This window comes from Drosophila persimilis, unplaced genomic scaffold, assembly GCF_003286085.1.
Source record: "Drosophila persimilis strain 14011-0111.01,24,50 unplaced genomic scaffold, DperRS2 tig00000191-arrow-pilon, whole genome shotgun sequence".
NCBI lineage: Eukaryota > Metazoa > Arthropoda > Insecta > Diptera > Drosophilidae > Drosophila > Drosophila persimilis.
Genome location: NW_020825298.1, coordinates 5412971 through 5436666, shown reverse-complemented (window position 1 = coordinate 5436666; position 23696 = coordinate 5412971). Strand labels below are relative to the sequence as shown.

Here is a 23696-nt window from a genome sequence, read left to right as displayed (position 1 = left end):
CAAGTTGGCAGCACTATTGTAATGGCGTCCAAAGTGCAATCAACTTGTTTGCTTGAATTAAGATTTGTAGCTTTTAAAAAATGCCGCTGAAAGGCATCAAAGTCTTGGAATTCGTTGGCCTAGCCCCTGGTCCACTCTGTGGCAAAATCCTGACCGATTTTGGGGCTACCGTCACCCGCATTGACAAGGTAAACACTCCAATTCGATCATTGATCTTTCTACATCTTAACATTTTTAAAGATCCTCGATAATCAGTTGGATGTACTGCAACATGGCAAGCGTACAATGTGCGTTAATATGAAAGATCCTGAGGGGCAGCAGCTGGTGCGCCGCCTGGCCAAGAAAAGCGATGTACTCATCGAACCCTTTCGACCGGGCGTCATGGAGAAGCTCCACTTGGGTCCCGCCGAGTTGTGCGGAGAGAATCCGCGTTTGATCTATGCCCGTCTGACGGGATTTGGCCAGCAGGGACGTTTGGCGGCACGCGCTGGTCACGATCTCAACTATGCAGCCATTTCGGGCGTTCTGTCCATGCTGGGACGCAGACACGAGAAGCCCACCGCACCGATTAATCTTTTGGCCGACTTCGCGGGCGGCAGTGTGATGTGTGCCCTGGGCATTTGCCTGGCCCTGCTGGAGCGCCATAACTCTGGGCGTGGCCAGGTCGTGGATGCGGCCATGGTCGAAGGAGCTGCTTATGTGGCCAGCTGGTTGTTCCTGTCGCGGGATCTTCATATTTGGGGAAAGCAGCGTGGCGACAACATCCTCGATGGCGGGGCATATTTCTACGATAACTACCAAACAAAAGACGGTCTCTACATGTCTGTGGGCGCGCTGGAGCCGCAGTTCTTTGAGCTTCTCAGGCAGCGATTGGAACTGCCCGAGGATCTGCCGCAGTTCGGAGACGAGCATCAAGAGCGGGGCAGGCGGCTATTAACGGAAGCATTTCTAACAAAAACCCAGGCAGAATGGTCGAAGATCTTTGAAGACATAGATGCTTGCGTTTATCCCGTGCTGGACTATACAAAAGTCCACCAACATGCCCACAATAAGGAGCGGCAATCCTTCGGGCTGCTCGGTGATGCAGTGGCACCGCGTCCAGCGCCACGACTGAGTCGTACTCCTGGAAAACTGCCCAAGGCAGAGAACACAAAGCAGGAAGAACTGATAGGGGATCTGGAGTTGAAACCCGAAGAACTGAAAAGATTGTTGGAGTCGGGAGTGCTGACGTTGCCAGATCGGGCAAAGCTCTAGCCTGCTGTATAACAGTTCTTGTTGAAAGCTTCGAAGTGCAGTTTATTGTTTACATCCGTATTGAGAGCCGCCCCAAGATTTCGCCGATTGTTGTTTAAAATAAAAGACTTTATTGTTTTGTTGCTCTTGCATTCAAAATTCTTTTATTCTCGCTCTTGCACACAAAACACAGTTTAAATTTACTAAATTTTTCGCGTACAAACTATCAGTCATACAATTTGTTCATGAACGGGTTTGTGCCGAACTATTGGGGATTGGGGGGGAGGAGTGATAATACAGTATAATTTAATAGAAACTATCTTATCGTTTAAATTCCGATTTTTCGTTTATCGCTTTCGTACACGCTCTCTCTCGCTGTTTCTACTTATTCGCTATACTAGCATACAGAATTAGCACAGAAATATTCTCTAAAAAGCACCGCGCGTCAGCGTTACCAGTAGTTCGATTTCTCTTAGTTTCGTTTAAATATATATCGTCATATATATATTTAATACAATTCATTTATTATAATGCTCATATGTATGTAATGTATATGTAATGCATAGGTAGTTATGTATGTATGTTTCATGTAAATTTCACTAGTTTGATTTGGTTTTGGGCTGCAGGCAGTTTCATTAAAATCCGCCCGCTGGGAAATTGCTGTGAAAAAGAGGTTATGGACAATAGGCCAAACGGACCAACAAAAAATGATGCAACGAATGCTATGTAAAATGCAACTCTTTTGCTTATCATACCTTGAAGACGAAATCCACATTTCCAAATTGTTTGTAGGTGCCTTTCAATTTTCCTTGGCTGTTTTTGCCTGTTGTCCATACCTTTTATAATTTCATCGTTATTTGTAGTATGTAGTAGTACGTTCCGTATATGTCGCTTAGTCCCGGGTAAAGTAATTCATTGTAAGTCCTTAAGTAAGTGTTTCGTTTCGTATTTGTATAAATAGTAAGTCTCAGTTCTCAGTATAAAATCAGTACCATATGTTACGTTTTCAATTTGTTTTTTTTTTTTTTTTTCGTTTCGTTTACAATTACCGTTGTGTACAGTTTATTAGTATTAGTTTATTACATTAAAAATATCATAATTTCTTTACATTTCACTTTGCTCTGCTGCGCGTGGTGCTTTTTTTATTTACTTCAATACTTGCACACAATATCATACCCGTACACGCACACGAACATGCACACATACATTCTTAGCATACACAGTTTATCAAATCACAGGCAATGTTTACAGTTATAGTTGTAGCACAATTGGCATTTTTTTGTAGAACAGACGACGCGACCTACACCCTATTCACACATTTAATAAAACGGCTAAAATGTCCATTCTCCAAACAAAAAAATTGGAGCAGCCTGGCATCTTAACCCTCATTTAACTTTTATCTTAGCCTATATGTTTTAAGCCTAATGAGGGAAAATCAAAATTTTACAAGCTTCTTGAAATTCTGAAGAGGTTTCGGTTTTTGGGTTTTTTTGTTGTTTTTTTCGTTTTTGGAATGATAACATACAGAAATACTCAGTCACAGTTGCGGGCACACACGTTCTTACATTGTAATAGATCTATACATATGCACAGGCATGTAGATTTAATATGTAATGTATAAAAGTTAGAAATTTGTGCTAGATGAGTGCTTCTCTAGTACTGGGTGTGATGTACCATCCATTCACTCGAAACTCTTTCTCTTTCCCAACACTACTTTTGCATAACAACCATTTGTCAATCATCACATAATTCTCATCATCAATTCTTCATCATACAACGCACGCACAAGCATCATTTATCATCTCAAGTACTCATCAAGTCATACTTAATCAACACACCTGTGAAAAATATGTGCAAAGAAAAAAGAAATATATGATTATTAGCAAAATATTTTGTATGTGTGGGACGCTTGTGCGCAGGTTTTTATTGGTTGTTTGTTTTTGTAACTAACTTATTTTGATAAATTGAATTTAAAAATTCTATGCATCACTTACATTTTGTTTACCACAGCCATAAAGTGCAAGATCCTCTCGGCGGCGGCCTTCGCTCAGCTCAGGCTGAGGCTCATCTTCAATAGATTCAGAATCATCCAAAAGTCATTCAAGAGGCAGACATAGACATACATCACCATTCTTCATCATACTTTATCTTGATCATAATTCATAATCTATCATTCATAGCTAATTTTGGTACATATTAAATTATTTCATTTTGGCAATTCAAATTGTCTCGTTGATATCGTTGTTATTCTAAAAGTTGTCATTTCAAAAACTCAATATTTAATAATGAATTTCTTTTTGATATGTTGAAAGGTATTTTTTTTAAATTTTCAAATTGTTTTGCTCTCGTTTGGACGGCTGTGCGATATTTCAATTGCAAACTTACCAATTGTTTTTCTTTTAGATATTTTTTTTTGAAATGACAACTTGTTTGTGAGTGTTCATTGAAAAAAGCTCAAGTTTAATTCCAGTTGAGCTTTGTTTAATGAATTCCACATTATAATTACAAACCAGATAATATTTAATGCTTATCTACGGTATATAACCACACAATAGTTTGCTTTACATTCAGTTTTCGACACACTTTTATACTTAGTTTTAATTGTAAGTGTAATGAAATGTTTGGAAAAGATTTTAAACGGTTAGTTTTTCATTTGATTTCTTTTTTCCTTCGTTATTTTTCTCCTCGTTCACAGTCGCGTCTTTTTCGTAAGGTAGTTTCTGGTTATGTTTGTATGTATGGAAGTGTAAATGAACTTATGGTAAATGGTCCTAAGTATGTGAGTGTCGTTGTTTTTGTATAGAAACGGAATCAGGTCCGGGCTTTATATAGGCACGATTGCCAAAGCGGATATTCCAAAACATTCTGTATAAATTACACATCCCCACAAAAAAAAGTGTCGTGCGCGGCTGACCAAAGGCAGTAGTTAAAAATTTAAATTCAGTTTTCAAAAACTCAAAATGGCGGATCCAATAAGACCGGACTTACTTAAAACGAATAATTCTCCGGCCTTGCATCTAGATCTTTCCCTTTTAAATAGATCTTTTGAAGAGAAAATAACTCGATACATCTCGAAACAAGAAAACTCAAATTCGGAATCAGCGACCCCAAAAGCCCCCCATTGACGAGTTTCAAGCAAATTCGATACATTTTTCAAATGAGTTTCCACCATGTTTTGACCAAATTAGTTTTTTTGAGGCTAGAAAAAAACCTGCCGGGATGGAGCAAATCTGACCTTGGATTCGTGTTCAGGGCACCAAAATACATAGGGATTAGTGTTGGGTAAACATTGCTCATTTTGGTGAACATTTTCACTTGTTCTTTTTTAGTGAGTCAATTCACTCATATTGCTCTCTTAGATTGCTCATTTACTCACTTGCTCAGTTGCTCACTTGCTCAGTTGCTGACTTGCTCTCTCAGTTGTTCACTATTCATGCACAGATGGTTCCAAATTTCACTATACTTTCGAATTAGCGACATACTGAATTTTTGAAAGAGTATACAGCTTTGCCGGTAATACAAAAAGTGTGAAGTAAACGTAAATATGAGCAACAGCTGCCAGATCGCAAAATGCCCTTTGAGGAGCAAAATTGCGCAAAAAGTGAGTAGAGAACAACAAAGAACAAGTGAACAAAAAAGAACAGCTTGGAAGGAACATGTTCAGTTGCTCACTTAAGTGAACAACTCTTTTTTGTTCACTCACTCATGAGCAACACAACACTAATAGGGATAGGATACTCTGGTCAGTCGCGCACGACACTTTTTTTTGTGGGGATGTGTTATTTATCAAAATTAATATTTTATATTAGTGTTTAGGATAGTTTTAAATTGCATGGGCTACGAAAATAAAGTAACAAATATGTTAAATAATTACAATTTATTTACAATTGAATTTTTTAAATAAGTTTGAAATTTAATTTGGTAAATAAATGTCATTAAATTTTTTTAGCTATGCAGCTTTCTTTAAAAAAATATTTGTATGTGTAACTAAAAGTGGTAGAAAATTAAGGATAGTATTTCTTTTTAGAAAATTTTGAGTATACAAAAAATGATAAAAGCTATAAACAGTGAATAGAAGAACTAAATTTAGGATTATAGTGCAACTTCTAACTACTGAACCTATTTATCAAATTAAGCTATAATTTTGCAATTTATTTATTAGTCTATTTCTTACGTATGGGGGAAAAACACGGCCTTGGTTCCGTCTCCTAGTTTTCGTCCTATCAGTCGATTGTGTATGTAAAATGTAATGTATATTTGTCTTTCAGCGCGTTTTCTACACGTAAAGTAAAATGTAAAGTACGGGTTTTTCGTTTTCGTTAAGTTTTTAGTTTTTGCTTTTGTTGTTGTTGTTGTATACCCTGGTCCGTTGCTCGTTGAGTTTTAGTATCTTTCGTTTATCTAATTTATATATTTATATGTTTGTGTATGCTGCAGGTAGTTGCTTGGTTGTTATTGCTTTTTTTACACAATTGAAATACAAAAAATAGAATTAAAGTCGTTCCGGCAAAATAAGCGTCATTCGTTGAAATTAATGCGAGCAAAAAATAGTACAAAATTGCATTAAGTTAAGGTATATTTTTCTGGAGCGTAGCGAAATAATGTTAACTGTACTTTGATCAAAAATTAAGTTTAAACTAGGTTTATCTTGAGATGTTTTGCGTTCTATTTTGTTTTTGTTGTATTTCAGGGTATGGTATTTCTAAGCCGCCACGCCCCATGCTTTGTACGTCCCTAAGTCATTTTTGTATTTCGTTTTTCCATTATTGTTACTAAGTTATTTTTCACGTTACTTTTTTGTTTTCAGTCGTCTTTGAGTCTTACAATTGTTTTTCGTTTTTGTTGTTTTTTTGTGTAAATTTTAAATTGAAATCCGTTTAAAATCTTTTTTGTTTGGTTTTTTGCTTAAGACTAAAATCATTCACTAGAAAAACTCTTACGCTTACTTTTTTAATATCACACAACACACGCCAACACACGCGCGCCAAAGAAAATGTGAGGGTGGAAGGGCGGAGAGGTTTTTCAGCCATTTTCCCAATCACAAATACCATTTGCAGAAGCATCCATCACAGATTCACACTTGAATATGACAATTGGGGGTTTATTTTCTGTCTTCCCTGGGGATCTAGGAAGGTTATAAGGCAGTTTGACAGATTCGCACACTGGCCAGGCACTCAGACTCTTGTAAGTAGACAAATACATACGCTCTCTCTCTCTCTCGATTACAGGCATATATCATATATCATCCGTCATTCACCTAATCATAATCGTACATCAGATTCAGTTTCTTCAATATCTCACAAAATCTCTCTCACACAGGCATTCATAAGTTTTTGTTTTTTTTTTGCTGTAATTTTAAGTTTTTCTAAGGTGTTTTTTTGGGTTACATATAATTATAGGCGTCTTATAAATTAGGGTGTGTTTTTGTTTTTGCTTTGTTTTGATAGCCGCTAACAACAAGTTAATGTTTCCAAGGAATTTGTAATGTATTTAATGTGTGTTTTGTGTTCTTGTTTTTACCGATTTTCACACTTAAATTAGGCTTGACATAATTTCGATTAACAACTTCTGGTAAGTTCTTTTGGTGATGCTTAAAATCGGGGGCCATTCCAAACAGAATGCCCAAAAGATTTGTCATAATTTGCTTTCGGCCACAATAATAGATAATAATAATAATAAGTCAATGGGCAATCTGTTTGGTAGGTTAACAAAATTGTAATCACTATTTAGGTTGGGAGGGCGGAGGGGGCCGGGCCATTCTTTCAACTTAAAATTAATTTAGTTTTATAAACAATGTGTCTTAGCATTTACACGTTGCACAGCAACAATATATACATTGTAGATCGGACAAACAAAACTTAGTAGTTAAGAAGAGATTTATTCGGACTGGACTGAAATTTAAGCCAAATTAAAAAATGTTTGAATCATTTTTCGGTGTGTGTGTGTGTATATGTGTGTGTCGTCCATCGGAGTGTGGATGATGTGTGAATGATGAGAATTCGGATCAGAATCTACTTACCAGTTCATTCTTGTATGGTGGGTATTGTTGGAAACATTAACCTCTAGTTAGACGTTCACTGTGTGATGACCTGGCTATTGATCTTCTTGATCTCCTTGAGGGCCCACGAGCACAACATTTTCGTGCGCTGACCCTTGGAGCGCTTGCCCTCGGACAGGAATTGTGTGATTACGACATCGTCCAACAGCGTGTGAAGACGGGGTCCGAAGGAAGTGCACAGATCGCCAATGAAACCAGCAGCACTGGCCATCATCGAGTCGGATACTTCGCCATCCTGGGCAATGCGCTTGATGAAGCCAATAATGTGCATCAGATGCGGCTCCATGTGCATCACATCGGGATGGGCTGTCTGATCGAGACCCTTGAGGCCCTGAATGATGCCCGTATATGCCTCGAGAACACTCTCGCGCAGGTGGGCAATGTACTCGTTCATGTCAAAGTTGCTGGCATCCGTCTTTAAATATATATCTGTTTACATCTACTCGCAACTAAGTCTGGCGATGAATTCTCACCTGAAGATTGGAAGCGGCACGCAGCATTTCCAACACCACGTTCAGATACTTCAGGAAATGGCTTCCAATACTGAGAGCCATATCGCCAAAGACCGTGAGTATCTGCGGCTTGACAGTGCGATGCAGCGTGGGCTCCGCCAGATTGGTCATCATTACGGACATAATCTCATCGCAATAAGGGACCATCTGCTCCTTGAGGGCGCGGCAAATATCGCCGGTGAGGCCGACAGTGGCACAGCATACCTGATACTCCTGATGGTTCTTGAGGCCCATGATTAGGACATCCTTGAAGGCCGGCATGTACTTCATAAACTGTACGCCCAAAAGCTCCACCAGTGTAGACACGGCTAGGTAGGCATCCTCCTGCACACCTCCCGATTTGCCAGCACTTGACTGGAACATCATGAACAGGGCATTCATGATGGCATCGGATATCTGTGGGGCATCCTCTTCGTGCACCTTTCGCAGGACACTCTGCAGCGTGGCGCAGAGCAGCGACTGCAGATCGTTAAACTGATGGCGATCGCTGTGATTGCTGATGTGCGACTCCATCTGCATGACTTGGTTCAAACGCTCCAGGATCACAATGGTAGTGCGCTGCACCACCAGATAGCAATCGAGGGGCGAATTCTTGATCATATCCATGAGAGCCTCATAGGCAGCTCCACGCAGATTGGCTTGGGCCCCATCCGAACGATCGGTGGTCTCCAGCAGCTGTGTGATAATAAACTCAAAGTACGGCGACAGCGCGTACGTCTCGGGTGTCTCGCGCTCGCGCTCTCCGGTGGAGGCCGCATCGTAGGCGGCATCGGAGAGGCCAATGAATGCCCAGCAAACATTGGCGGCCACACGAGGCTCCGACTTCAAGCTCTTTACAAAGCACTCGAGCAGCGGCTGTAGATAGGTCTTGTCGATGGCAGCCTCTGGAATGATCTTCAGAAGAGAGATAAAGTCGAAAATTTAGTGGCAAAACGGAATTGGAGGAGGGGCCAAGGAGCCAAGAACTTACATCGCAAATGCGTCCAAAAGTCCAGGCTGTGGTATCACGCACAATGACACTCGAATCATACATCAAACGTATCAGCGTGGGCATGGCCTGCTCCACCAAAGGCTTCAGCGTATTGGTCTCCAGCCCACTGAGAACAGAGCCAAAGGTCATGACGGCGGCATCTCTGAATCGCCAGTTCTGCGATTCAATGTTCTCCTGGATGAACGGCAACACATGGGGCACTATTTCGTCCTCGCAACAAGTGGCCAGCACTATGAGGCACACCGACGAAGCCTTGGCCGGACTCCAGGTATCCTCATCATCGCACTCATCCTGTTTGGTTAGCTTGTCGACCAGTACAGGCGTAAGGAACTGCAGAGCACCGCGTGCATAATGCTTGGACACACGCGCTGGGGCACGACCCTGATCGGTGGCCTCCTGGCTCTCGATGGCCAGATCGATCTCCTCATCGCAGACGTTCGACCAGAACTCAATGCCCTGAAGGGCAACGGCATCATTCTCCGACTTCATGGCCTCCAGCGTTATGGGGAAGAGGGCCTGGGCCATATAGGGCTCCATGAACTGATAGTACAGTGTCATAATCTTCACCAGACACTGAAGGGCGGCCACACAGATCTGAGTGTCCGTGGACTGGGTGGCCTCGCAGACCACCTCCATGATGAAGTTGCGCTCCATATCCTTCTCAAAATTGGCCTTGGTGAACTCGAGCGAGTTGTGAAGAGCCGTGGTGGCGGCCAGACGGACATGGTTGCTTGGCTCGACCTTGCGCATGCCATGAATAATGGCTGTGAGCACCTGATTCGATTGATTCTCCATCACGCCAAAGCGTATGTCCTGGCAAATGTAGCCAATGGCCTCAAGGGCAGACTCGCGATGCATTTCGCTCGATCCTTCGCTGACCACCTTGTTGACCAGGGTCTGGATGACCATGCCCCAGCGATTGATGGGCAGCTCTATGACAGCCACATAGGCCACGCACTGCGCGGCACAAGAGGGACGCGTATTCTCAGTACCCAAGGCATTAAGAATCTATAGATAAAGAATTTTTAAAATTTGTTGATTGGCGATCATTTCCTCTACTCACATTATTCTTGATCAGTTCCCGGATCTCGGTGGGGAACTGATGCCAACGCTCCTGATGCTGTTGCCGCACATTCTCATCTTTGCTGGTCAAGTGATTTTTGAGCTGAAGACCAGCGGCCATGCGTGCCACGGCGCTGTTTGTCGTATTGACCAAAATCTCCGACAGTGCCTTAAGGAACTCCGGCAGATTGCTGGCGGCTGCCTGTTCCAAGAAGTTCTTTGCCGACAAGAGTTCATTTTTGTCTACATAAATAAGGGCAATGCATTTATTTATAGCTTAGTTCGGGGTCTTACAATGGGTACTGGGGCTTCGCGCAGAGCATTTTGTTTTTATCACCAACCGGAAGAACTGGTTGTGGGACTTATCGGGGTAGTAGAGTAGGAAAAAAAAATTGTTCCCCCCACCCAATACCCACATGCATGTGTGTATGTATGAGATACACTCAGCGAAACCTTTTCTTGGTGGCTTGGGCAGGGGTCCGACTCTTTGTAGGATCTGCATTCCCTATCCCTGTTTGAGGTTAGGTTCGTGGCAGTTTATAAATCCTTAATCATTGCACACACACATATCCAGATATATACATTCATAAATGGCTGTGTTTGTGTGGGTATGCGTGTGCACCTAGCAACGAAACATATGCTATCGCGACCCGCGTTGCAACCCTGCGCAACATACAACGCGCGGCGCGCGTCCCTCCCGCCAAACGACCAAAAAAAATGGCCATGGAAAATTTATGCCCAAAGGGATTGTGATTGGAAGGGGGTGCACTCACCTGGCGACACTGTCTTCTCCAAAATAGCAATCAACTGCAGCGTTATATCGGAAGTCATTTTGCGTTCTTTTTTTGTTTCTTTATTACTTTCTATTTCGTGCAGACGTCTAGAGAGGCCAGGCAATCGGTCGGGTCGGGCGGGGGATGTCAGGTATGGGTGTATGTGTGGGAATTTTGCGTAATTTTTGACAATTGTCCGAGAGCAACTATAAAACGGATAAAATAGCGAATTAATAAAACCATTCGAGTAGCTGGAACACTAGACGGGGGAAGGTTGCACAAACACCTTGAACGTCAGCGAATTGATTTTTTCGCTTTCAGCTCTACACGAAACAAACGCACACACGCAGTAAAAACTCACTTTTTTCTGTTGCTTTGCGCGATTCACCTTTGTCTCTTCTGCAACCTTCCCCACCTGTCAGAAAACGCGCGGATGCAAGCCAGTGATTATATCCACTTACTTAGGATTGTATTTAAGTGAACGGTCAAGTTGGGGATTAATATGGTTAGATGGCTCTTTTTTTGGCTGCCTTAAAACGAATTGAAAGCGAAACAGGCCGGTTCTGAGTAATCGCCACACACATGGAAGCCTCGCAATAGATGGCAACTCTAAACGCTATTCACACGCTGGCAGTTGTATTTGAATTTGGACCGACGAAGAATAAAAACTCAATACAACATAAATGCTAGCCAAAATATTTATACGAAAAGTTATTTCGACACACTGATGCTAAATCATGATGTTAAATCCACTAGTTCTAATAGAAATTGAGTTCGTCAGTGTATTTACGGTATATTTTGGTATATTTGTGACACCCTTCAGGTGTCGCCGTTATTAATTACATGAAAATGTAGTTAATATGTAGTAAATTTAGTGGACATTTTTGTTGACCGGTTTTACTCAAACCTTATTTTATACGCAATGCCATAAAGATGAAAACTTACATTTAACCAGTCTTGTAGAAAACCGATTTGATAATCGGATAAAATTATGAGTTGAGAGCTGAGGGTCATTGCGAGCTAGTAATATTCGGCGGAAAACGAGGAATAGGAAGGAACTTGAATAACCCGTCAGTATATATACGGTATATTTGTAAAATAAGTAGGTATGTTTTGGTATATTTGTCATGTTATCGATATCATCATCGATAGTCATTGCTGACGTTCGGACCTAAAAAGAAACGTAGTGGAAAAGTTAATATTATTTGGAAATATTTCGAAAAACACACAGCAATAAACGCAAAACAGTTGCTGCACTTGCCCCCTCTGTGAGTGTGCAACGTGTTTTAACCAGCCACGACACTGCATAAATTGGCAAAGCAATTCTCTCGAATCATTCGCCGCACATCAAAGATGATCCTGCATTCTAGTCCGCCACGGGGCCTGGCTCTGTTGTTCCTGCTGCTGCACACGTTGACCCTTGGAGGCGCCTTCTATTTGCCCGGCCTGGCACCGGTTAACTTTTGTAAGACAATCGAAGTGTCCACGACATGCAAGGTATGTACACATATGCATACTCATACCCCTCTCTGTGTCCGTGTCGCTGCTGTGTGTGTATGTGTGTGGGTTGTGTGTTTTTGTGTTTCTGTTTCTAATTCATGCCTTAACAATTAGCGAAAGGGCAGTGCAATGCTGATAAATATACAACCAATGGTAGTAGTAGTGGAAACGGCGGAAGCACTCTGATAAGGTCCCAACATTGCGGGTGTCCGCTGGATACTGCTGACGTCGACTCCTACGATTGACGTTGCTTTTGCTCTAATATCAAACCCGTCTTGTTGGCTCAGTTGCTCAAAGATATCATTATGATGATCTAGACCTTATTTGTACTGCCTTATGTTCTTGATAATCGTATGCCACACATTTGTACGCTTTCAAACAATAGACTACAGATAAAAGTAGAGCCCAGATAACATTCAATAGAAACTCTCGTAAATTCATCAATTGCCGCATGGACACATTCTTGATTGATGTATTATTTATATTTTTTATAACACTCTCCTTCCAGTCGGATGTAATCTTGTATGTTAATCGCCTAAATACTGAGGAATCGGTCATACCCTATGAATATCATCATTTTGATTTCTGTCTGGGCAAAGAGGAGAACTCCCCCGTCGAGAATCTGGGACAGGTGGTCTTTGGCGAGCGAATACGCCCGGGTCCCTATAAAATCCAGTTCCTGGAGAATCAGCAATGTTCTGTGGTAAGTAGACAGGACACGTAAATCTCGAAGGCAAAGATAACTCTAGGATTTCTGTGTAAACTGTAGGCCTGCACCAAGGAGTACAAGGGTGGTGATCCCATCAGCAATCGTCGCATGATGGTCCTGAAGAAAGGCATCAGCCTGAACTATCAACATCATTGGATTGTGGACAATATGCCGGTGACCTGGTGCTATCCGTTGGAGAATGGCAAACAATACTGTGGCACTGGGTTCCCCATGGGCTGCCTCGTGCGCACCGATGGCGAGGGCTGTCCCATCAACTCTATTTACAATCAGCCCATGCACTACTATCCCTTCAATCATGTGGATCTGGAGATCACCTATCACAGTGGGCAACTCGAGGACTGGGGCATTGGTTTTGGCAACAGTGGACGTATCATTTCCGTAAAGGTCACACCCAAATCGATCAAGCACACCGATCCGAAGGCTCCGAACTGCCTGAGCACCGAGCCGCTGGCCATAAGCGAAACCTCACTGAAGACCGGCGAGCAGCTGAACATTGTGTACACGTACAGCGTCAAGTTTGTGAAGAACGATGCCATTAAGTGGTCGTCACGCTGGGATTACATTCTAGAGTCCATGCCCCATACGAATATCCAGTGGTTCTCCATCCTTAATTCCCTGGTGATTGTGCTCTTCTTGAGCGGTATGGTGGCAATGATAATGCTGCGCACTCTGCACAAGGACATAGCCAGATACAATCAGATGGACAGCGGCGAGGATGCCCAAGAGGAGTTCGGCTGGAAGTTGGTCCATGGCGATGTCTTTAGGCCGCCACGCAAGGGCATGCTTCTGTCTGTATTCCTGGGCTCTGGCATTCAGGTGCTCGTTATGTCTATGATTACATTGGCCTTTGCCTGTCTGGGCTTCTTGTCGCCGGCCAATCGTGGTGCTTTGATGACCTGCTCGATGGTTTTGTTCGTTTCGTTGGGCACACCCGCTGGTTATGTCTCGGCGCGCATTTACAAGAGTTTTGGCGGTCTCAAGTGGAAGAGTAATGTGATTCTAACCTCGATTGTGTGTCCCGGGTGAGTAGTGGCTGATATTTTGTAATGCCTTTGCTTATTTATCTGCTATATTCCATACAGTGTTGTCTTCTCTCTGTTCTTTGTGATGAATCTGGTGCTATGGTTTGAGAATAGCTCGGGTGCTGTGCCATTTAGCACATTGGTTGCCCTGCTAGCCCTCTGGTTTGGCGTCTCAGTGCCACTGACATTTGTTGGTGCCTATTTCGGTTTCCGCAAACGCGTAAGTATCTCATTAGACACCGTAAACTTTGATTCTTAATTTCTGAATGTATTTTGTAGGCTTTGGAGCATCCGGTGCGCACCAATCAGATACCACGACAGATACCCGATCAATCGATTTACACACAACCGATACCCGGCATCGTTATGGGCGGCGTGCTGCCTTTTGGCTGCATTTTCATACAGCTCTTCTTCATACTGAGCTCACTGTGGTCCAGTCAGATGTACTATATGTTTGGTTTCCTTTTCCTGGTCTTTCTTATACTGGTCATCACGTGCTCGGAGACAACCATTTTGCTGTGCTATTTCCATCTATGTGCCGAGGATTATCATTGGTGGTGGCGCTCCTTTCTCACATCGGGTTTCACGGCTGTCTATCTGTTCATCTACTGCTGTCACTACTTCATCACGAAGCTCTCGATCAAGGATAGTGCCTCGACGTTCCTGTACTTTGGCTATACGGCCATTATGGTATTCCTGTTCTTTTTGCTTACCGGCACAATTGGTTTCTTTGCGTGCTTCTGGTTCATACGGAAGATCTACAGCGTGGTCAAGGTGGATTAAATTAAATGCATGTGGATGACAGTGAGGATGATGATGAGAATTGTGTGCAAATGTATTTTTGTATTGAGTAGCCACAAATTTACACTTAAGCCTAATGTATGTGCGTGTGTGTGTGATTTCTGCGCTGTGCGCCTACTTGCTGCACGCGACAGTTTTCTGTTTATTATATTTATGATCGATCCATGTACACATGTACTTGTGTATCAGGCTAAAAAACCAATCCCGTAGAGTGGAACGAAGCGCGCAATAATCTTTAAGTAAAAAACCGATGATGTAAGTGATGGAATCCCCACATTTGTTGTATAGTTTTCACACCTTCTCTGAATCTAAAGTTTAGCCATGTCCAATATCCCCCAAACGATCGATTCCAAAAACCGTATTCAATTTAGAGCCAGATATTTCGTACTTTTACAGAGGAAAGTGCTACTGTAAGAAAGTACTTGAATCCACCTTTCTATAACGATTTCTATTCTGTAATATCAAAGCCTAACAACTGTAATTAGTGGCTCGTCTTATCTATAATTCGAGCAAGGATTGAATTCAAGTGTGTAATATTTAAAAATACTTTAATTTAAACTATTTAAATTTAAAACTTGCGACTAAAGATTAAACAAAATATATAACATATAAAATGGAACCCAAGCTCGCGCACTCTCTCTTTTTTGTTTTGCTATTTGTTCAACCCTTGAGAAGTGTCAGAACAGAACCGTACCCCGTTCTATGGCTTCTGCAAGCTCTCGAGCGCCCACTCAGTGTGCGAATAGACATTTCCAGCTCAGAGTTTGGCCATGTCAGAGACTGTGGACAGCGATGTGGATGAATACGATGAGTTATCGGAGCTGCGACAACGCCAGAAGCCCCAAACCCAACCCTCAGTGGATGTTCGTATCATATATTCCAAAACTCCAATTCTAAACGCGACTTATTCGGCTTTTTTTGGTACTTCCAGGAGGCCTTCGATTTGGATGATTTGCTGCCGACCATTGGGGAATTTGGCAAGTATCAAAAGCTTCTGGTCTTTGGCATTTGCCTGCCCGCCTGCATTCCTTGCGGCTTTTGTGCCTTCAATCAGCTGTTTATGGCTGATACTCCGGATGACTATTGGTGTCGCATACCCGAACTGCTGGACATGCAGCTGGAGCAACGTAAATATCTGGCCATACCCAAGGAACTGGTGAGTGAGTGGAGCAGCCATATGAGTGCTAAAGGTCTGGCAATCAAGCCCAGAGCTGAGCTCTCATTGATTATGCGTTTGTCGGGTGACAAAATGTCGATACGAGGGTGGTTCGATGAGTAATCAAGGTTATAATAGATATGATGAAATAGGGCAAACGTGAGGGTATATTTCCCACAAATTTTAAACGTCAGAAACGAGTGTGTGTTGGTCATTCGGTTCAAGTTCCGACAAAAAAGGCAAACATTAATTATACACGATACTCGAAGAGTTAAGGGATGTAATAGTTTTGTGCAAATGTGTTTAACCGCCAGAAGAATACATTTCTGACTTTATTCTTGTTCTTTCAAGGAAAACGATGAACTGGTCTACAGCAAATGCCATACGTACGGAGTCAATTGGACGCAACTGCTCGAATCATTGGAAGATGAGAATGACCTGACCACACTGGAGCCAAACAGCACCTGGCCGGTGGTTAAGTGCAGTCAGGGCTGGGAATATAATACCACAAATGTGTGGTCCTCCATTGTGATTGATGTGCGAGCACAGATCCAGACTGAACCCACATTAAAATTCATTTAGGAATAAGCTTGAAAACATTTCCCAAGCACGATACCACACCTAAACCATCAGTTAACCCATGCTAACCGACAGTTTATCGACAGTTTGATTTAGTGTGCGATCAGGATATATATCCAACCATTGGCTTGGCGGCACTCAATACTGGTGGACCCGTGGGGGTGTATCTCTTTGGATTGCTTAATGATCGCGCTGGAAGGAGACTTTCGTACTTCACCTGCCTGGCCACTTTGCTGGCGGGTAGTTTGATGACTTCGCTGAGCAAGGACTTCTGGACTTGGGCTGGCAGTCGCGTCATTGTGGGCCTGACTATACCGGCTGTCTATCAGATACCTTTCATCATATGTAAGTGCAGGAATACTCAGCTTTATTTTAGCTAACAGTTGACTTATCTTTCAGCTCTGGAGTTGGTGGGCGAGAACTATCGTTCCTTTGTAACTGTTATGACCTGCACCTTTTACACCTCGGGTATTATGCTGCTCTCCGTTGTCACCTATCTGGAGCGGGATTGGGTGCGCCTCTCTTACATCACCTCGCTGCCTTTCTATGCCTATTTCCTCTATATGTTTGTGATGCCGGAATCACCCCGTTGGCTTCTAATGCGCGGGCGCCTGGAAGAGGCCCTCACGATACTGGAGCGCATGGCCAGAGTGAATGGACGACAGTTTCCGGAGGCAGTGCACAGCAAGCTGGAGGCACAAATCCGCCGCGACAAGCTCAAGAAAGAGAAGAAAAAGGTGGCTAATGTGGGTCTGAGAGATCTCTGTCGTACGCCCAATATGCGGCTGAAAACGATACTGATTACGTTGAGTTGGTTTGCCAATGAGACGGTCTATCTGGGCCTCAGCTACTACGGTCCCTCGCTGGGCACCAATCAGTATGTGAGCTTCTTTCTGTCGGCTGTGGTGGAGCTGCCTAGCTATCTCTGCTGTTGGTACTTTATGGACACCTGGGGCAGACGTTGGCCTCTCAGTTTGTCCATGATATTGGGGTAAGACTGGATGTGTAGGGACATTTTTAACCGTAGCTACTTATATTGGTTCCCTTTCCAGGGGTGTGGCATGCGTGATAACGGTGATGTTGCCCGATGAGGCTGTCGATGAGACTCTATATCTGTATTTGGTATCCAAGGCCTTGCTCTCGGCCTCCTTTCTAATCATCTATCCATTTGCTGGCGAACTGTATCCGACACAAGTGCGTGGCATAGGCATTGGAGCTTCCAGTTATATTGGAGGATTGGGTCTGATTGTCATACCCTTTGTGACATATCTGGGCAAGGAGAACCTCAAGTTGCCGCTGGTTATCATGGGTTTTGTTTCCATGCTGGGCGGAATGACGGGTCTTCGATTGCCGGAGACCCTGCATCATCGTCTGCCGCAGACCATTGAGGAGGGCGAAGAGTTCGGCAAGGACTGGCAGCTCAAGGATTGCTGTAGATGCGCTCAAAAACAGTGAGTGTTAGAAAAAAAAGAGTCTAAGCTAATATTGAAACTAACCTTATTTGAATAACCTATTAAGGACTGTGCTCTCCCAACCCACATCGTATGAGAATCTGGATGTTTTGGGTGGTTCATCCAACACTGCCTCCGAGGCGGAGGTGGAGCTGGAGTTGCGCGACAATCGTCGCGTCCGCCAGCAGGCGCCCATGAGCTCTATTGATGAGCTCACGCCATTGGAGGGCATGGCCAGTGGAAGTGGTCGACCTGTTCATCGGCCGTCTATGAAGCGCTTGGTGCGTCAGATGAGCATCATGGATACACAGCGAACTAATGATGGCACCATGCAACTAACACATTGGATTTAGGGAACTCTACTACATAAATATAGCAGGAGCTGTAAAGAAAAAGGCAGTACGAAACAGGTGTAGTTTTACTTTAAATAATACTTAAATATTGGTATGAAATGTGTCCTTAAGTTGTAGGAGGACAGTTGGCAGTTATTACGGTAGTTTATTAGTACCCTAAGGGGTTTCCAGCTGTATCGCTTTTGATTTGTATCTCTAGTTTGGTATAAGAGTTCCATAAGATGTAAAGCCTAAACTTATGTCATTTAGATGTTTTAAGAATATATTACAATTCCTAATTTTCCTAAAGCGACGTGTATAGTTTAAACAGTTTATATATGTATGTGAACCCATGAAGACATATTTATAATATCTATGACACGAGAACCAACTACATACACATATAAGATATACAAAAATATAGAAGAACGCATCAACCCATAACAATATAGAAGCAAAACGTATAAACTCCATTATTATCGAAGAACCAACAATTATGCACAATACCTGCTAGTTGCAATTGTATGCTTTTTTTTGAATATACCAACAAATAATCTATGAACACATTAAAATAGTATAACAGAACTAAAAGAACATTATAGAAACAATGGATTCCTGATTCCATTTCCTTAAGTTGTATTTCAGTCGACCTCAAATTAAGAACAAAGAATCATTGCCTTGATTTGAATTCGATCAGCAGTGTCAGAGGATAATTGCCATATTTACAGATACTTACGGGTCCCATAACCATTTCCCAGATGGAATATCAATATTAGCTTTAATTGTAGAGCATTGCTATTAGCTGTAAGGCGCGTTTAATTCAGCTTTAAACAAAGCATTAAAACCAACAACAAACATTCCCGATAGAGGAAAGTAACAAACCGAAAAAAATTAATTCCTCAAACATATCCGGTAAAATAAATAAATATATATGAGGAGGCGTACTGCAACATTACATATCTCTAACTCTGTCTCTATGATATATAAATACATATTATATTCTGTGTGTGACACACAACAATAGCGACTTCTCAATCATTGCAATTGATTTATGCATTTATTCACGCAATTATGCAATTAATTGTTGTCAAACAAAAAGAAAAACTTGTTTATGGAGGAATGCGAAAAATTGCCACACAGCTGGACGGACACTGGACGGTCGGACGCACACTGCTAGCGGTCACTGTCAGCCATAGGAAGTGCAAGGCCAATCAAGGGAAACACTACACTTCTATACCCGATAATTGTAGAGTGTTTTGGGCTGACTTTTAGGCTATACAAATAAAAAAGAATTCACTTTGATTTAAATTTAAATGTATTTAAAGGTATACGGCCCTTATTAAATATAAATAAAAACACTTAAAAAATACATCTAATATTTAATATATTTATAGGAAATATACTTAATCTTAAATAAAATAAATCGACTCAAATCTATTAATACACATTTTTAAATCAATTCCATATGCTCGTAATCTTCCTCAGTCTGTCGATTGAATCTAAGAAACAACATAAATTGGTATAGCGATGATTATCCATTTAAAACCTGATTTATTCACATCACCTTCCGGATCCCTACACGACATAATATGAACAAAATACCCCTGAGATATCAGAGCACCCCTGAGATACTATACAAAATTGTATGTGTCAAAAATGTACCAAGAATCAAAATTTAAGTTATAAAGCCATTTGGCAAAATGGGTGATGTTGAATTACACTTCGGCCTCGCACCACTTCGGTCTGTGTACCGATGCTCGACCCACATATTGGACTTAAACCAGGACATTATGTTGCGGTTGTACGATTATCTGATCGATCTGACGGATAGGGTGCGTCTGGCCTGTACGGCGCCCAAGCTCGGTGAGGCCTTCCGAATGTGGGCCCGCAAACAGAGACAAATACTCGATGTAGAGGATTTGGAGACGATGAAGCTCCCAGAGATGATCAATTTCTTTATGTGGGCGGGGCCGTTCATCAAAGTGCTGCATGTAAACTGTGACTGGTACGAAAAGGAGTCCCTGGTGGTGGAATTTATAGCAGAGTATTGCTTTAATCTCGAGGAGATCTACTATACAAATGTCACCGACGACTTCCACTTTCGGACAATCATGTCACGGATGAAGCACCTGAAGCGGATCACCGTCAACTGTTTGGATGCGGAGGATGTGCTTAGCTTCGATTTAGAGCCCAATCAGGGTCTGGAGTACTTTGAGCTGATCAATGGCTGTTATACGGGTGGGGGGATTTCTTTGCTATGATTGTGTTGTTTGTTAACTTAAGTTTTGCCACCAGGCGAACATCTGTGCGGTTTCCCCAAGCTCCATACGCTGATACTGCGTAACTGTTTGCTCTGGAACTATTGGGCATTTGGCATACCGTTAAGGACATTGCGTCTCCTGAACCTGGATGACTGCAGCTTTGAGGTGATGAACGATAGCCTGTACGGTAAGATAGCCGAGTGTTGTGTGAACCTCGAGGAGCTCCATTTCTCCGGCTGTGACACCCACTTTGAGGTGATTGCCCAACTGCCAAAGCTAAAGCGTTGCACGCTCAAGACCTGGGGGAGCTCCAATGAGTTAAACATCGGATTCCTGGCCACGCTGGCCGAGAAAAAACTGGGCAGCAATCTCACTCATCTGCATTTGTCCGGCCAGTTTGAGATCAGCAATGAGCATGCCCGGGTCCTGGGACAACTTCAATCGCTGCAGGAGCTGCGCTGGAGCAGCAATGACGTCCTGGAGGATGATCATTTCAAGTTCTTCAACGATCTTAGTGTGCTCGAGTCCTTTGGCATGTCCTTCTGCGGTCGCGTCACCGACGTGGGTATGATGCGTCTGCTGAGAAAGTGCGGACAACTGAAGCTGATCGACCTGAAGGATTGCAGCCAGATCACCAATGATTTTGTACTCAATGCCATCGGTTGTCTGACCAAGCCCTCACCACGTCGCCATTTGGTGATCAATGTGCTGGGCACTAAGATCAAGGAGAGTCTGCTCACGGTGGGTAGTGTGATCATCACTGATTTTTCATAAATATTGTCATCTTTTTTTCGCTTCCAGTCCATCGAGTATCTGGCGCCCTTGAACAATGTAAAGCTTAACTTTGTCCATGAATAGAAACAATCGGTTTGCAAGAGACAATGGGATCCCTCCGCTCTTAGTCATGATCCAGTCGATCCACAAGGAAGTGCTGTGCTCAATATTTATGATCGTACACACAATACACCATTAGCAATGGGATAATTGTTGGGACAAGCGTGTGCTGCGGCACTTGGGCATTTAATAATATTAAATAGAAATCCAAAATTGTATTAAAACAATACCCCAACGATATTTGGTCTGGTTGTGGAATCCGCGATTCAATTCGATTCGATTCGATTCAGAGATCGCTGGCAATAAATTTCGCATTCAATTGTTGAACTTTTGCTGTGATGATGTCTGTGTTAGCAGCAGGAAGCATAGACCAGTTGGCTATATCATGCTACCAATACTCACCTGTGGCCAGTCCAGTCCAGTTCAGTTCAGTCCGTTGGTTAGTCATCGATCCAATCTCTCTCCTCTCTGTGCTGGCGCTGGCTCTGGCTCTGGTTTGCGTGCTTCCACATTGTTGGTGGCCGTCTCTGGCTCTGGCTCTGACCTCGACTTGCTCCTTAAATGGTTGTCGGCAGCAATCGCTTTGACTCTCTGATCTTAGGGGTTGGGGGTGGGGGGATGGAGCACCAATGCCTTGACATGTTCAGGTGTCTGCCATGTTCAACAGCGAGTACGAGTAGCTGACTAATTAGTGTACTTTAACTGGTCCAAATCGTTGACATTTGGGGCCATCGACCATCTTCTCCAGCCATCATTCGATCCGCGGAGAGTTTGCATGAGAAGAGCAAATTAAGCGGCGAATGTTTTCTATCCCCTCTTCATAGGGAGGGTTTTTTTCTGTCCGCTCCTAGATAGATAGATTGTATACTCGAAGCGTGTCCAATCACGCCTGTGAATTATTTAAAAATCTCTGCTGCTATTTCATAAGAGACAAGCCTTAAAATTGTTACCCCTCCGATGCCCATAGAAATTCGTGTTGTCGTTCGTTCGTGTTGTTGTTGTTGTCGTTGTTGTTGTTGTTTGGGGGCCTTGCGATTATGGGAAATGGCTTTTGCTATCGCTTAGCACACACCTCTCAAATGGATGAACTTTTAGTGTCGCTTAACGCTCGAGAAGAACCTCCAAAAGGGGCGGGAATCTCGCTTGCTACGATGTTTTTTTCTTCGCGATGAGTAGAAAGGCAGTAAAAGGCCTCCAGGAAAAGTGCACTAAAAGCATGTAGGGAGAGGTATAAATGGTTTTGGTCATACATCTTTAGCCTAATCGGTTTTGGTTTTATAATTTGGCCATTATTAATCAGCCTAAGGGAGATTCCTGCCTCATTCGCTACAAATAAAAAGGGAATACTTTCCATTTTTGGCATTTTTTGATTGACCTTATTATTTAAAGCCTGCCTTGGGTGCCCTTAAAGTGTTATTATTTGTAGATCCACTCAAGAATATTAAGGAATATTATAATCCAGGGATTATGTGTGCTTGATGGCATATTTTTATATCTCCATTATATTTGAATCACGTGGTCGTCCCATATTTGACAAGCGAGTGAGCCGGGGGTGGACACATGATCTCTCCCTTGGTGGCTTGCCCCATTGGCATACATGTAACATAATTACATATATGATCTATAATAATATTTTCTTTTATTTAAAAGTATCTGTGAACATTTTTGGTCGATATTTTTCAGGAATAACCTACGTAAATTTTTTTTCCAATTCCAGTTCTGGGAACTTTCCTTATTCCTTCCATAGTAGAAACCTACTACTTTCAGTTTCAGTAAAACTTAGCTTGTTACCAGATCTCCCAACAGGTTACAAAAAAATCTCTTAATTTCTTTAATTTTCGGTTAACATTTATTGCCCTGCTCAAAAATCAAGAAAGAAATAAATGTTTATGAGACACCCACAGCCCATGCAGTGAACGACCCACTTTGTTTTGTATTCGCCAAATTATTTTGTGGCACGCCACATGCTGCAACAACAGCGGCAGGCAGGCAACACAGCAGCAGCAGCAGCAACAGCAACAGCAACACTAACAACTGCCACTAAGAGTTGCCAACATTAATTTAATATTAAAATTACAATATTTTCGTTTCTTTTTGTTGCCTGTTGATGCTCTCTGATGCTGTTTGGGGCAGATCCAAATGCATTTGTATGATTCTTCGGAGATGTTTTCATGCACGACTTTGGGGACTTGTCGATGATGTTGCACTGCTGCTGCACTGCTGCTTCTGATCATGATGATGATGATGCTGGTGATGCAAAAGTTAATTTGCAAAGATGCACACTCCCTAGTTCTTCGGATGAACTTTTTGGTGCAGTCGTTGGGGGAGAAGCGAATGATTGGCACATTAGCAACAAATTGTTAGTACATCTTATTTAAGCCGTTTAATTAATTCCGCGCAT

General features: G+C 42.6%; 5 protein-coding genes across 7 annotated transcripts; 4 read left to right on the top strand and 1 right to left on the bottom strand.

Annotated features, from left to right (window-relative positions):
- The first annotated feature begins 67 nt into the window (after positions 1–67).
- LOC6589491 (alpha-methylacyl-CoA racemase) lies at positions 68–1385 on the top strand. Its single transcript, XM_002015205.2, has 2 exons — positions 68–188; positions 241–1385. Exons 1-2 carry the CDS (start codon positions 81–83, stop codon positions 1252–1254), a joined length of 1122 nt encoding a protein of 373 aa, XP_002015241.1. The 5' UTR covers positions 68–80; the 3' UTR covers positions 1255–1385.
- Positions 1386–6924: 5539 nt separating this feature from the next.
- On the bottom strand, positions 6925–11198 carry LOC6589492 (importin subunit beta). 3 transcript variants are annotated; one of them, XR_003408827.1, is made up of 7 exons: positions 10991–11198; positions 10630–10835; positions 9858–10099; positions 8774–9802; positions 7765–8697; positions 7253–7706; positions 6925–7124 (listed from the first exon to the last, which is right to left on the bottom strand). XR_003408827.1 is itself a non-coding variant. In XM_026989191.1 (6 exons), the coding sequence occupies exons 2-6, from the start codon at positions 10685–10687 to the stop codon at positions 7308–7310; spliced, it is 2661 nt and encodes an 886-aa protein (XP_026844992.1). In that variant the 5' UTR covers positions 10688–10835; positions 10991–11198; the 3' UTR covers positions 6925–7307. The 3 variants fall into 3 exon arrangements, 2 of the variants coding, with proteins under 2 accessions (XP_026844992.1, XP_026844993.1); XM_026989191.1 differs by having other exon boundaries at positions 6925–7706; XM_026989192.1 differs by having other exon boundaries at positions 6925–7706; positions 11091–11198.
- A 633-nt stretch (positions 11199–11831) lies between these two features.
- LOC6589493 (transmembrane 9 superfamily member 2) lies at positions 11832–14704 on the top strand. Its single transcript, XM_026988415.1, has 5 exons — positions 11832–12126; positions 12638–12832; positions 12899–13881; positions 13942–14101; positions 14161–14704. The coding sequence occupies exons 1-5, from the start codon at positions 11983–11985 to the stop codon at positions 14662–14664; spliced, it is 1986 nt and encodes a 661-aa protein (XP_026844216.1). The 5' UTR covers positions 11832–11982; the 3' UTR covers positions 14665–14704.
- A 695-nt stretch (positions 14705–15399) lies between these two features.
- LOC6589494 (carcinine transporter) lies at positions 15400–19253 on the top strand. Its single transcript, XM_002015208.2, has 7 exons — positions 15400–15545; positions 15614–15838; positions 16190–16375; positions 16504–16762; positions 16817–17408; positions 17470–17868; positions 17936–19253. Exons 1-7 carry the CDS (start codon positions 15453–15455, stop codon positions 18219–18221), a joined length of 2040 nt encoding a protein of 679 aa, XP_002015244.2. The 5' UTR covers positions 15400–15452; the 3' UTR covers positions 18222–19253.
- Positions 19254–19864: 611 nt separating this feature from the next.
- LOC6589496 lies at positions 19865–21524 on the top strand. Its single transcript, XM_026988717.1, has 3 exons — positions 19865–20438; positions 20496–21202; positions 21263–21524. Exons 1-3 carry the CDS (start codon positions 19901–19903, stop codon positions 21317–21319), a joined length of 1302 nt encoding a protein of 433 aa, XP_026844518.1. The 5' UTR covers positions 19865–19900; the 3' UTR covers positions 21320–21524.
- The last annotated feature ends 2172 nt before the right edge of the window (positions 21525–23696 follow it).